This window comes from Plecotus auritus (assembly GCF_963455305.1).
Source record: "Plecotus auritus genome assembly, chromosome: 4".
In the NCBI taxonomy this organism is placed as follows: domain Eukaryota; kingdom Metazoa; phylum Chordata; class Mammalia; order Chiroptera; family Vespertilionidae; genus Plecotus; species Plecotus auritus.
In genome coordinates, this window is record NC_137775.1 from 157549062 (window position 1) to 157564796 (window position 15735).

At 36.2% G+C, this 15735-nt stretch overlaps 1 protein-coding gene across 2 annotated transcripts in view; it reads right to left on the minus strand.

Annotated features, from left to right (window-relative positions):
* The window catches only part of SEMA3A (semaphorin 3A), a 202666-nt gene extending 187711 nt beyond the window's left edge, over nt 1-14955 (minus strand). Inside the window, exon 1 of one of the 2 annotated variants that reach the window (XM_080664128.1) lies at nt 14642-14955. In XM_080664128.1, the coding sequence (XP_080520254.1) occupies nt 14642-14753 (112 nt within the window). In that variant the 5' untranslated portion in view covers nt 14754-14955. The remainder of the gene's footprint in view (nt 1-14641) is intronic. The other variant, XM_080664129.1, reaches the window with a different exon arrangement.
* Nucleotides 14956-15735: the final 780 nt, after the last annotated feature.

Consider the following 15735-nt stretch of genomic DNA (forward strand, 5'->3'; position numbering starts at 1 on the left):
GGGTGTGCCTCAGCCCAGCCTGCACCCTATCTAATCTGGGACCCATTACGGGCAGTCGGACATCCCTTTCATAATCCAGGACTGCTAGCTACCAACTGCTCGCCTACCTGCCTGCCTGATTGCCCCTAACTGCTTCTGCCTGCCAGCCTGATCAATGCCTACCTGCTCCCCTGCTGTCCCAATTGCCCCTAACTTTCCTCCTTGACAGCCTGGTTGCCCCCAACTGCTCTGCCTTACTGGCCTGGTCCCCCCCCCGACCCCAACTGCCCTCCCATGCAGGCCTGGTTGCTCCCAACTGCCCTCCCCTGCAGGTCTGGTTGCCCCTAACTGCCCTCTCCTGCTGGCCTGGACACCCCTAATTGCTCTCCCCTGGTGGCCTGGTCATCCCCAACTGTCCTCCCCTGCTGGCCTGGTCACCCCCAACTGCCCTCCCCTGCATGCCTGATTGCCCCCAACTGCCCTCCCCTGCTGGCCTGGTCACCCCCAACTGCCCTCCCCTGCAGGCCTGGTTGCCCCCAACTACCCTCCCCTGCCAGCCATCTTGTGTCCACATGGGGACAGCCATCTTTGACCATATGGGGGCAGCCATCTTGTGTGTTGGAGTGATGGTCAATTTGCATATTACCTCTTTATTAGATAGGATTGATTTCAGAGAGGAAGGGAGAGGGAGAGAGAGATAGAAACATCAATGATGAGAGAGAATCATTGATTGGCTGTTTCCAGCACGCCGCCTACTGGGGACGAACCAGCAACCTGAGCATGTGCCCTTGACCAGAATCAAACCCAGTATACTTAAGTCTGCAGGCTGACCCTCTATGCAGTGAGCCAAACCAACTAGGACAATATATTTATTTTTAATTGAATATATGTGCTATCATTTTGCTCATTCTAATAATGTAGCATTTTATTGTTTTTTTAAAAAATATTTTTATTGATTTCAGAGAGGAAAGAAGAGGGGGAAAGATAAAAATATCACTGATGATAGAGAATCATTGACTGGCTGCCTCCTGCATGTCCCACACTGAGGATCGAGTCCACAACTCAAGCATGTGCCCTGACCAGGAATCAAACTATGACCTCCTGAGTCATAGGTAGACGCTCAACCACTGAGCCACACCAGCTGGGCTAAAAATTTATTCTTTTAGAAATATAAAAAAGCAATAAATCTGGCTTTTTAGGTGGGTCACATCAAAGATATTTAGCCATTATCGCTGTCTCTAAAGAAAAGTAAATTGTTTGAAAAAGATGGTGTAATATGTACAATGGGGAGTCTATTGGGGAGAATGTGGTCCATAGTGTGTATTCCATGTGGCACAGGTTAATATTATAGACTGAGAGGTGTACTTAAGAAACAAATTACTACATCTTCACTAATTTCACTTCCTTATATGGCACCTGTTTAAAAATACACTAAACATATTCTTTTGAAATTAGTGTGCTGGTGTTTATATAGTTGCGGACAGAAATACTGTCCTAGAGTAGACAGTTTTCTCTAACCTGACAGCTAAAGAGCAAAGCCAGTCAGATAGGTATTAATCTAGTTTCAATTGGGCAAAACAGACACTGACTGCCTTTCTTGGGGATTTTATGCATGTAAGATAAAAACGTTTTTATAGTCACTTGGTCTCGTTTTGTTGTTATGCTAGAAATCTTTCTCAAGAAGCTGTCTGGATTAGGAGGTCCAATGACAGAGGATGTCTGCTCTGTAAGTGTGCAAAAGGAACCTTAACTCTGTTCTGAATAGGCACCTTGGGAATCAAAAGAAGGCTGAGACTATTGAACACGAGGAACACACAGTGAAAGTAAGAGATTCCATGGCTGCAGGCCAGTGTGTGAGAGCCCAACAGGGAGGTGGAGTCTTAGGAGTAATTGCTCTGTTTGAGCACAGCTTCCAATTTTATCTTGTTAGAATCAAGTGCAAAGGAGTGAATCTTTGCACACCAGCACGGGGGCGGGGGGAGGTGGGGAGGGGAAGTCCATCAAAGAATAGTGAACCCACATAATATAGTGAGCTGAAAAAACAAAACAGAACAAACAAACAAAGTCACCCTTGAAATCTTGCTTTGCTCAAATAGAGGCATTGTGATAAAGTTAAATCTGTGTTCTAGTCCTCAGAAGTTCTCAATGCACACCCTGCCATAAATCGAAGCACATATGAAGGAAGGAGTATGTAACATCAACTATTTTCAGGTAGAGAGCTGTATCCTAAATTACACCTGATTGTTGGATTTTAAAATTTTATACAGAAGCATAGATATCTGCAGTTTTTCTTAAATATGACTTGCATTTTTTCTGGACATGTGAAAATACACTGCTTTATGTACCAGTAGATAAGTATAAGCTACATGCCCACATATGTAGTCTTTGTGCCCCAAGAGAACAGGCCGTTATGTGAGGCCCAATCTGAACTGTAAGCATTTGTTTCAGAATCTCATTCAATATCTCAGGTGATGAGTCAGTAACTCAGCACTGAAGGCCAACACCCAGGTTTCTGGATTCCTAAAGCGTTGCTTTGCACATAAGACTCATCTATAAACTTTAAAAAGTTTTATCATCTATTCAAATCTAAAGTTTGAATGCTGTAACCTCTATTTCAAAATGTTCAACCAATTACCTATATCTAAACTCTTTTTTGACCTTAAATTATTTTTCTGCCCATCAAATATTTCACTAATCTATTTTAAAAAATTAAGCTGGCGTCTGCGTGTTCTCACTTCTGTGCCTTAGCCTTCTCACCTGGAAACATTATCTGCCACCTCCTCATTTCTTCCTTCAACCACTTCTCTCAAAAAGTATTTGATGAAACCCTATCATGCACAAGACTCTGTACTTGACTAACAATATAAGATGAATAAAGAAGAGGTGTAGTGTCAAAAAGTTGACAACCTATGTCTTCTCTCCTTCCAAATAGTAAGTTTCTTCAGGACAGTTGCCATATTATAGTTTATACCTCTCTGTCTCTTCAAAAGCTTTGCAAAGGAGATACTCAAGTCAATGTTTGTTGGAGAGAATAGCATCAGTAAGCAACTAAAAGGGTGGGAGGATGTTCATCCAGGAAGGAAAGTTCACGGGTGGGAAGTAGAGAAAGGATGGCTGTGTTGGGGCATTGTTGGTGCTGCAAGGTGAAAAGAGTTTCACTTTCCGGTTACCATGAGCTGTTGTAGCACCCTCCTAGTAGCACAAATTAAAAACCTGTTGTTCTTCAATTCTTCAGATCCTTCCTAGACACAATCATTTATCAAACCTGCTTTTTATATGGTCAGTGTGCTTCATCTCCAGCCTTTATTTCTTATTTCTATTATCATGATCCTTATCCAGGCATTAATTTCCTCATATCCGAGTAACTGCAGGACCTCCAAATAGTTTCCTCTATGCCCTAGACTCCTTTAGACCATGCATTTTTATAGGCTGAACTAAGGAGTTTGTACTTTAATCAGTAAGAATTTCAAGAAAGGAGTAGTTTAATTTGAATTTCAGAAAGAATTGTAGACAGTAATGAAGGAAAAAAAGAAATTATAGATGGCTATTGTCAGAGTAGGGCAAGTAATGATAAATGCCTGACTTAGCCTGGAGGAAAGACTAAGACAGATTTGAGAGTAAACTCAAGAGGTGGACTCCACAGAACATCTAGCTAGAGTAAGGTAGACTGCCAATGGAAGAGGCAATGATGCTACTGACCTGGACAACTGGGACAAAATGACAACATTCCCTAACACTTGAATAAGGGGGAGAAAGAAGTTTGTAGAGAGGATAGTGAGTATAGTTTTGAACAAGTAGAGCTCGAGTTCCCTGTGAGAGATCCAAGTGTAGATATTCTATGGCTTTTGACATGTGGAAGAGATACATGCAAGATACATGCCTTAGCAACTGGTCCCCGGACTTTGTAGCACCTTCCTAGGTAGGGGCATGGAGAAATGGAGAAGAGCTCTCTGGGTAATAGGAGCACTTAGTTCCCAGCACTGTTAGCCTTCTGTGACTCTTCCCTTCCTAGTCGTCATGTGGGCAACATTTCAACATTTCCTTGATCTCAAGGGTCAAGGATACTAATTTTTCCTTTAATCAACATATTTTATAGATGTAAAGCTGAGGCATTTGGACTGATTGTGAGAACCATATTCTGTGTATCAGGGATGATGTCTAGTTTAGATCACTAGGGTATGTGTATATAAGAGGGCAATTTAGTGTAATTTTAAAGTGGTAAGATTACCATTCTTTAAAGAAAAGTCATTTTGTTTGTTCTTTGTTCTTTGGTAGATTGATCTGCTAAAAACAAAAAGTTTCCAACCTCTTCTCAAAAGAGACAGAGGGCTTTTAATTTTCGAGCCCTAGAAACTTTTTCCATACCCCAAGAGAATAATAAATAGGATTTTGTTTTCAAAAAGATAAATTTAAATGAGATTTATTTAGCTAGGAGAAGAAAAAATGAGTTCAAACTGTATTTCCAGAGAAAAGATGGGGTGAGAATAGGGAGTTGTGGGGAAGGGTGGCTAGGATTAGTTAAATAAAAATTTATACATTTCAAATCTGCAAAGATGGAAGGCTATTTTGTATTGGGAGATTTGTGACTTGCTCAACATTGTGTACATTTCTGTGGAGGCAATGACACTATGGCTTGGAGCCAAGATGCCAAGAAGGCTCAATAGAAGGGCTACTGAAATGAGCATCTTGATAACTCCATTGCCTAAGAGAGAGCAGAGAACTCAGCCATGCAACAGCACTGTGCAATAGAAGATGCTCAGTGAAGGTCAACCATTAAAGGACAGAAGACCACAGACAATCTTGGATCACTCAAGATCTGACATCAAGCAGAGAGAGAGAACCTCTCTTCAAGACATTTCGATTCAGTCCTATGCTCTAGTGATTGGCATTCCACTTTCTATAATTCCCAATTAAGCATAATATGACTTAGAAAAATAATAATTTGAATGCAAGTCATTTTTGTATTTGTTATACACACATATGAACTGCATATAACCACATTGATTTATATAGTTCTATATCCTATATAATAAAGAGGTAATATGCAAATTAACCCTCATGCCCTCACAAGATAGCTGCCTACAACCAGGCTGGCAGGGGGGTTAGTGAGGGATGACCAAACGACTGAACAAGCAGGCTGCGTGGGGTGAACAGGCCGGCGGGAGGGCAGTTAGGGGCAACCAGGCCAGTGCGGGGGTGCAATTGGGGATAACCAGAGAAGGCAGTTAGAGGCAATTAGGCTGGCATGCAGAGGCAGTGAGGGGCAATCAGGCCAGCAGGCAGGTGAGCTATTAGAAGCCAGCAGTCCAGGATTATGAGAGGGATGTCTGACTGCCGGTTTAGGCCTGATCCCCGGGATCAGGCCTAAACCAGTAGTTGGACATCCCCCAAGGGGTCCCAGATTGGAGAGGGTGCAGACTGGGCTGAGGGGGACCCCCCCACCGTGCACAAATTTTGTGCACCCGGCCTCTAGTCTAGTATATATAACAGTCTGCAAGTACAAGTGATTGCACTATTATGATCAAGTTCTAGTAGTGATATTTTTCATTCTGTATTGAAAAATACCACAAATCTACAATTTATCTAGTATATTATAAAATGTTGTAAGATTTTAGTAGCCTGTTTGTTCTGAAAGCAATTTATTCTTAAGTGAGCCAGAGAAACATCCTGAATGATAACAAAGTGCTAAGTGAATTAAAATACATGCAATATGTAACTTTGAATTTAAAGACACATGGTATATAGTAAGAATACATAGTTAAGATATTTTAATATATATTCTCATTATGTAGATGACATAGGCATCTTTATATAAAAAATAAACATGATTTATAAAATAGCAATTGCTTTCTCCATCACTTATTGGTGGGTTCATTAAAGAAATAACAAGGTAAAGCTAAAAAAATAGGAATTAGCTAGGAAAACAAGAAAAAAAAAGCTAATATATTTTATAATCTCAAGGAACTACAGTCACAGTCTTTTCTACCTTGGATAACCAAAATCAGTTTTCTTTTCTTTTTTCCATTGGTTAACAAGAATTCTGGCCAATATAGTTTACAGATAAGTCCGAAGGAGAGATGGGTAAGCCCAAAGATCACTGTGTCCACTATGGAAAAGTCCTTATAACTATGTACCACTTTACCCTCTTGATTTCATTTTAGTTAAACCTAGACAGGCACATATTAAGTCCATAATGTTCCTAGTCTGATATGCTGCAGCTTTAATTTCCCCTTGTCAAAGGACAGATTTGTTTCCATGTTGCATTTGAATACAGAAAAATTATATAGCTATGGCCAGCCAGCATGGCTCAGTGGTTGAGTGTCAACCTATGAACCGGGAGGTCAGGGTTCTATTCTGGTCAGGCACATGCCCTGAATGCAGGCTTGATCCCTAGTGTAGGGCCTGCAGGAGACAGCAGATAGATTCTCTCTCATGATTGATGTTTCTATTCCTCTCCCCCTCTTCCTTCCTCTTTGAAACCAATAAAAATAAATTTTAAAAAAGAACAAATATATAGTTGTATCACTATGTAAACTATATAAAAATGTATTGTTTTCCTAAAAAGAAAAACAAATTACAAGGAAATAGGTTTTGATAGTGGTAATTGCCACTCTGTTTCTGCCTTCTCACATTTTTCTTGTCTTTCAGAGTTCACCTTCCTTGTGCCCTATTTTCAAAAGCCTTCTGAAGTCTTTAGGTACATGTGAGAGGTCGCCCTCAGACATCCTACTACAGTCACTTTATTATCCAAGAATCGTCTTGTTCATGAAGAAATCTGTAACATGGCTTATGTAGGTTTGTGTGTTGTATGTGTGACTTAGATATAGAATACAAGTTAAAAATACTTATTAATTATGATAAAAATTTGTAAATAATTGAAATTCACATAGCTGAGGAAAACCTGGATTAATTTAAACCAATTTGTATAAAATGATCACAATAGTGTTTATTATTCTCTTAAACTTAAAGATAAAAAATTAAAATTTCTAACACATAGTATGATGATTCACCACTACTTAGTTTGAATTTGACCTCAAGTATAAATCACTTTGTTTTGGCTTTCTTCAAATATATTCCTTAAGGATTGGGATTAGGGCTTAATTTTTTAAAAATACATCTTAATAGTTAGGATTTGTACATAACAGCACTCTTGTCCTATTAATACTACTTTGTCACAAGACTAAGATATTTTATAATAATCTAAAATTAAGCATTACAAATTAACTCATATTCTACAATCAATTATAGAACTATAAGTGCACTAAGGAAATTAGCCTATTATGCGCCCCCATCCTCTTAATTATATGAGATTAAGATCTTAAACAAAGAACTCAACATATATTTTGAATATTTACACTTTAGCAAAGATTCCTGTGGGTATTTTCTATCACACTGACTCTCCTGGGCCAGTGAGGGCTTGGAAGCAAGAGCTGAGAATGGAAGAGGGTGGTGTTCTCAGAACATAGAGCACAAAGCCAAGGAAAGAAGAGGCTGACTTGGAAATGAAAAGCAAGGGTCAATGTGCAAGTGCTGCTATCCGTAAGTGGAATCAAGGATAAGGGGATCCAATGAAGGTTCTGCAATACGAAATCTTAACCAGTTGTCATAGAGCAAAGCCAGGTTTCTCCCAAAAGCGTGGATACTGAATTCTAGTCAATTTAAGGTCTTAAATGATTGTGCTTTCAACTTTGTTTGGTAGGAGAGATTTGTTTTTTCACAAAGGCTCAGATACAATGAGACTGATGATGAGAAATTTTATCATTAGACACTATTTGGTTTTAGAATAGTCTCACTCACTTTCTTTTCTGGCTGTGTGTCCTGAGACACAATAATAAGGGTATGCATCCAAAAGAGGAATCAATTCCTCAACCTGGTTCCTAGAGTCTTCCAAGAGGTATGTATTATTATATTTTCTCCATCTCTTGTGGGTAAACAAAGATGATCCAGATACTTTCTGATTCAGATACTTTCTGGAATAGTCTTGATTCATTGTCTGTGGGGATACCACTGCTCCCAGACCCTTTGTGCACTCCAAAATGCCTCCCTCATATTCTCCTCTAGCATCTAACACTGAGTTTACTTCCCCTACAATTCCCTTATAATGCATTTTGTATTTCGAATTTGCATTCTTTTTATACTCACTTATACACTTATAATCAGGTACTTTAATGCGTTTAAAAAACAGGGTGTGTGAAATAAAGCCCAAATTCATTCAATAATGAGTGACTTTGTCTAGCCATCAAGAATGTAATGATGAAAATCAATGCAGATCCATCCCTTAGAAACTTTCAATCTGGCACAACAAAGATGATCCACATAAGTAGGTTTACAAACTAAAGATGCAATGTGATGTATTCCATAGAACTAAGCTTCATTTAGTTTGAGGATGAAGACTCAAGTTTGTGGTGTTATATATTTTTTTCTCAAGACAGTTTTATGATTACAGGAGCAAATGAAGTTACTGTAAAGTTTGGTCAACACTGTTTCCCATGCCAGGTCTCTCCAAGCAAAGGAAACCTGGAAATGCAGGTTTAATGGCTCATTCAGGAGCTGACAAGACTCCCTAAATTTGTGGTCCCTCTAAGTTTTACTCAAAGCTTGTAGAAAATACTAAAACCAATTCATTCTTCACATTTATCAACATAATTTTATTGTTTCTTATCTTTATTACCTAATTCAAGTATACATTGTATATTTTCTTATCCTGGGTTTGATAGAGTCCAGCTCTGTTACTGTTTAGAAATGGTGTACGAATTCCTTATTTTTACTGATGTTTATGTCTTGGCAGTAGAAGAAACATTCACTGGGGACATTTGTGTCAGATAGAATTTATTGATCTTTCGTATGTTTAATTATAAAAATAATTTAAAACAACCTACAGACCAAAAGGTGTTATTCTTTTAAAAATATATCAAATGTATTTTTTCTAAACATTATTTTACCTTCTCAAATAGCCACTCTCCAATTATAAACAATGGCAATCACATACCATAGGCAAGCTGCCTAATTTCTGTTAAGAACACTTAATGATTCAGGCTTAAGAAAAAGATTATATATATATTATATATATATATATATATATATATATATATATATATATATATATATATATATGATATTTTTAATATATATTTCATACACATGAAACTATCCCTCCAGCATTCTGATTGTTTAGTACTACTATTTCACCTGTTATTTTGTTTTATATTATATAATTAATTTCACATGTAAAGTCCAATTTAACTAAAAATATGTTATTTATTCATTTATTTGTTTATTATTTATTACTTATAGCCATTTACTTTTTCAGGGTCAAACTGTACCAATAAAGGTATGCAAAGAGCATATCAAAATATTTAGAAAATTTTATTTTAACTAATGTTTATGTTTTGTACATGTTACTTCTCCTGACTTATACCAGTTTTTCCAAGCTTGGTCTCCAAACATTATTCTGTATTTATCCTAGCAGCCTGCCCATTTCCACACTAATGAAAGAGCTGTCACAAATTGCTAGTGCCACCTATTAGTGGAAGCATAGTACTGCAAATCATGATGATGCCTTTAAAAAGCACCTAAGAAGTCATGAGGTGTAAAATCCATCCCAAGACTCACACTTGTTCTAATTTATGTTTACAGCTGCTGGTCTTTTAAAAATAAACTTTCAGTACATGCACTAAACTTAGATCCTGTCATGGGTTTTGGAGAGTTTACCTACAACTTTGCATTAATGAATCATATATTTGTCCATAATGTTTTGATAAGTGCAATGTTTTAATCAATGAATATGTAACTCTCCATGATATATCATGATTTTGTAAATGAATGTTAGATAATAATCAATCAAAAATTTGTTTTAGTACTGGTATCTCTGGAAGATTTTATAAAAAAAATCAAGCATAAACGCTGTTTAAAATGGTCCTGACTTGAGATTTCAAAATTCTTCAAAAGTTGTAAAGGTGTGATGTTCTGATGCAACTGTGATGTTTAGATGTACCATTGAAGTTTGAATGAGAAAAATTTAAATAAGAACTTTATCACACAATTTCTTATAGCTTTCTTACAGTTCATGATAACTTTACAAGTTAGAGCACACATTTGAAATATGTTATATGCACAATAAGCTTAAATAAGTTATGCTCTGCAACTGACAGTATAATTTTATTACTAGGAACATATTATATTAATTAATTATAATTAAATTTTTCCTGAAAGGTTTCAATTACTCTAATTGTTAAATATGGAATTTAAATATAATTGACCAAAAATCACAAAATATTTGTTACTTACGTTGTTAGATTTCTGTGTAATATTAAAAATAAGAAAACGAAGAGAAATAAGTTACCACAGACCTACACATCTATTTAGTTCATAAGCACTCAGGTATTTTATATTGCTAACAGAACTGGAGTCTTGGAAATAATTTATATAAAGAGAAATAGCAATATACAAAAGTTAGCATTGGGAAAATTACCTTTTCCATTTTCAGGTTTACTTAAGCTAGTGATGACTGAATATCATTATCAAAAGTTGGTGGGTTGGAGACTTAAACAGGATGGTTTTGTTGTCTCTATTATTTTCCTACTTGCTAAAGTCCACTGTATAAATTATTATTTCAAAGGCCAATCTGGTTGGCAGCTTTAAACAGAGAAGCCACAAATCAGGACTTTCACTATCCCTCATTTAACCTGACCAGCATTGAATCACCAGATGTGTGATGGAGCACCATGTTTTGTTTTATTTTTATATTATTTTGCCAGGATATACAGGGTGAGGCAAAAGTAGGTTTACAGTTGATCATATGAAAAATAATACAATAATTCATAAATAATAATACAAGAATTAACTCTGCTTTGCATACTCAGATACATTACATATATATCCCCTACACATTTCATTTTACCTGTGAGGAAATTTTTATAAGCTTCATTCTGCACTATTATGTAAATACTTGAGATATCCATGAAAACTCTTTCCATGGGACTTAAAAGATCATAAATATAAAATTTAAAATATGAATACTATTTTACATCAAAAATTAATTTGTTATAAGCCATAACCTGTAGATTGCAAGGGTTGGTTTTATCAATTATTAAATATAAATATAAAGCTTTATTATTTATATATGTTTATATATCCATATTTATATATTTATATATGTGTGAACGTATGTTGTGCTTTGGTATAAGTAAAAAGAATCTCTGAAAAGTTATCAACTGCAAGAAATAATAAAATAAATCATTCATATTAATTACATTTTAAAGTGATCATAATATATGAGCAATGGCAAATAAAAATTCTTCTGCAAATTTTACTACATAATTTTTAACTTAATATAATCTCCTAGTATCAGACAAATATGTATGATAATTTTGATGTAACTGATAATTTTATTCTTAAAGAAACTACTTGACTCTGGGAAAAAATAGCTTTACAAAGTATGAAAAGAAAGCCATTAAAATCTCTACCATCTATTTAAGTACTATTTACTAAGTCTTCCCTACAAAGGTAAAGTTAAAGACACTGATTTAACCTTTGGATCCACATGATCACCATCACATTGAGCCTTGCATGTGTCTTTGATTTCTACTAAAACTGAAGCACACAATGTCCTGGAAAAGCTCATTACACTGAGTGATGGAACATTTGTCATTTGTTTAAAACCCCAAACCTAATTTATTTTCTTGTGATTTCCATAGCTTTTTCTGAAGTCTTCATTGTACCACACATTCCAAAGGGAAGATTACATGATATTCTTGTATTTCATGAGAAAAGTGAAATTTGACTAGTTGTGTAGGGGAAATAAACTGTTATGCACCATTTAGAAAAAGAAGTACTTTAACATTTAGCTCTATTACATATCTTTAAGGAAGCAAAAGTATCTCCGGGTGAATGTTTCTTGAAGATAATTTGTAAGTGACTGCTGAGATTTACAGAGTTCTCACATTTGCTTCCCCCACAAGGATTCTAAATCAGATTGGTTCAGAGGAAAAGCCAGCATATCCCATTTTTCTAATATTATCACTTCTCCAGATGGCCCTCAAACATCTATTCAATTCCTTTTTCCTAGAAAGTAAAGAGGTACCTATTAGATATCTATGTTCATCCACTGCAAAAGCTGCCTTCTTTTTCTTCTTTTCCTTTCTCATTTAACATATCAAATCTCTTTTATCTCCTACCAGAAAGCAAGCACAGTGATTGCCTAAAACTTTGTCTTGGCAACCTGAGCAATGAGAGAGTTAATGGTGGATCTCTGAAAACAGTGACATGGGAAATTAGAGTTGGCAGGGATTTAACTCTTCAAAAACCGTGCTGGAAGATTTTTAAGGGCAATGCAGTGGGTGTTTTAACTATGTTTGACATCTAATTAAGGAGGAAAAAGAAGCAGCTAAAAAAATGTCTAGTTTAGTTTAGAAACAAAGTATTTATATGGCTACCAGACTTTTGCTTTGGCAAAACAAATGTACGTGGAGAGACAGAAAGGTAATGACAGACCAATAAAATGACAAGAAAAATTGCTTGGGCCATTCCTTTTATTCTTCTTGCTGTTGTTCATTTCACAGTTTATTTTACTAAATTGCCAAGTTCTAGGTATATCAATGGAATTATTATGTAGCTATAGGGTAGATTTTTAAAGGAAAGCAAAATAATTATAATGGATGCCATTGCTAAAAAGAGCTTATAAAGATAGTGTCAAATACATACACCTTGTTAATATATACAGCTAACTTCATCAGACAAGTTTAAAGCAGATGTACATAACAAAGGTTATTCTAATTAAATGCTTCTTTTTTTAAAAAAGAAGCAATATGCTACCAGGTAAGTAAGATTCTTGCAAAATAAATAAATATAACTCTCAATTCTTATTTATTTTACAATTTGTTTAGCAATTAGACAAGTAACTGCAATTGTAATAGATCTTTTAAATGTATTTCATGTTTCAAACTTATTTTAAAATTATAACCTATAGCCATTCACTTCTTCAAGAAGTAGTTGCATGCAAAACTTACTTATAAGGAATATAAACTTACATAAAGTCGACCATCAACCTGAGAATTAATTGATGATATCCTTTCAAAGAGTGAAAATAGAGAGCAAAAACTGATGCAAACATAGATGCCATAATATCATATACTATAAACAATTTAAAGACAGCTACTAAATAGAGACACAATAGAGATTAATTAAACATTTAATGGAGTCTATATGTTTTTAATATCTTAGACAAGTATAATTGCAATCGCTTGCTCAAGTTTAAAATGCCCTCACATTTTAATAAAGAAAATGTTATGCCAAAAACAAATATATTTTCCAAGTAAGTGTATTTTATCTAACAAGTATTAAGTCCAAATAAACACATTTAATAGGTGTCTAATTTCTAATCCAAAGTGTGAAAAATACATCCCCCTTTCCTATTTGTGGTCCTCATTCACACCAGAGCATTCAGAGAGATCATCCCCATCATGTGAAAATTAAAGAATCTGGTTGCTGGCATAAGAGCAATGTACAGTATATAGACGTCTCTGCAAGAGAGATTCAGTAAATTTGCTTCACAGTATAGGCTAAACACAGAATATAATTGAAGCTTCTCACTGCCCCACCCCCTTATTCTAGAAATCTGAGAATCATAAGAAAGCAACACCTTAGGGAGTAAAACTACTTGAGTTCAAACAGTTTAATCTTAAACTCCACTTTAATAATAACTCAGTTCTATAAATATTTCCTTCCATTACAAGTTACATTTATTATTTTGGAATCCAACTTAGCATTATTTCATACAAATTATAAAAATTTATCTAAACAAATATAGAGCTATTTTTCTTTAAAAACCATCATTAAAAAACATGCATGCACATTAAATTAGAACCAAATAAAGTATTAGCAACCCTGAGATAAAGATTTTTCTTTCTTTCTTAAATTTATACTTTTTTTTTTACAAAAGAAGTTCACACTAGTTCTACAAGTAGGAAGTAGTGTGTCTTCATTTCTTACTGAAGTATGTATGGAATTAAATAACATTATATTTCAAAGACTCTGGCTTTACACCCATCAGCCAAATACACAGTCTTTTGTACAATCATAACACACTGTGGAAAAACTAGTCTGTTCTCTCCAGTTTATAGTCTCTTGGCAAACCACGATCTACTGCTTATGTTAAGCATCTGATTGTCAGATTCGAACAAACTGAATATTCATGATGATGATTAACCATTTAGTGTCTAAAACTAAGAAAACACAATTTGTCATAACAATTCTTATAGGTGAGGCATGCATATCTAAAAAGGGACCTTTTTTTTTTCAATAGTAGTTTTAAAGATATTTTAAAAGAAGTAAGGTCAGAAAAATTAACAGAACACATGATCACATGGGCAGATCAGCATTTCCCAGGCATTCAGCTCCTCTCTGCAAATGTGATTAAATGTTCTTTGTTTGCATTTAAATTGTCATCTCAAACAGCAGACATGCTTTTATTTATTTATTTTTTTAAAAGTGCTTAGATCATCTCAGAAAGACGCATATAGTCATATAGGTTCCCCAGGTTAAACTAAAGGTTTTATGGTTTGGGTTGGGAGGGAGTTCAAGGAATAAAAGCGGGGGGTGGAGGGGGGTGACTGAGGGGATAGCACACAGCTAGCCAAATAAAAGAAAAAAAATAGAGATTTACCTTTGTAGGATAATTTCAGCCTTGGCACATTGTTCTTGCCATTTTGATAGTTGGCTCTGGCTGTAAGTAACACTCCCCAGAAAAGACAGGCGATCTCAGTGAGCCAGCCCATGCTGCAGGCGCAGTAGGTCCTTGTGCTGCTTCAGGCTTCCCTCCTGTATTGTGCGGCCAGAGAAGTTCAAACAATCTGCAAACTGGAGGTAACAGGTGACCTAGGTCAGTTTCATTCATAAAAGCAGACAAGCAAGACTTCCCCGCAACACTAACACCTCTTCTTCTGTAACAGTCACTGAAGAAACTTCAAAACCTCCACCAAAAGAAAAAAAAAAAAAAAATCCGAGCCAGGCACCCGATAATGAGGCACAACTGTTGTGTGGAAAGAAAAAAAAAAAAATTAACCAGGGAGGGCTGCTGCAGTGGCGCTTAAGAAGCAGTTCCTTTTATCTGGGCTCTTCTGATAGCCGGTGGCAGACTCTAATCCTGCTCCCTGCTTCATTCGGCACCGCACCGGGAAAGCAGAATGAAAGGGAAACGAGAGAGGGAGGGAAGGAGGGAGAGAGAGAGAGAGAGAGAGAGAGAGAGAGAGAGAGAGAGAGAGAGAGAGAGAGAGAGAGAGAGAGAGAGACCGTGAGCAGCGCGGACTTTTCCTGTACACATGTAGGGAGAGATGACACAAGACCCCGCAGACAGGTTTTCCCAACACTCACTAGACTGGCTGACAATGGGAGAACAGGCGAGCTCACCCACTCCCTTCCCTCCTGTCACACAACACATGCAAAAAACATCTCCTAGAGATCAGAGCCGGGAGAACCCTCCAGCGTGCCTGTGAACCGCGTGGAGCGATAAATTTACTTTCAGGGGCAAGCGCTGTTTTATAGCCATTTTAGGTGCAATTTTGATTTTAAAAAATCTGATTTCAGCTACCTACATAATGTAGAACTCATGCTCATTATATAATTCTGCTGAACTTGCGCATTATCCGTGTGTATGGATATGTATATGCAGAGATCTGCATATGTATATGTGTGTATCTGCATATGCTTTCATCAATATAACTTTAACCACTGAAGGCTTTAAAGGCTTGTTAGAGATCC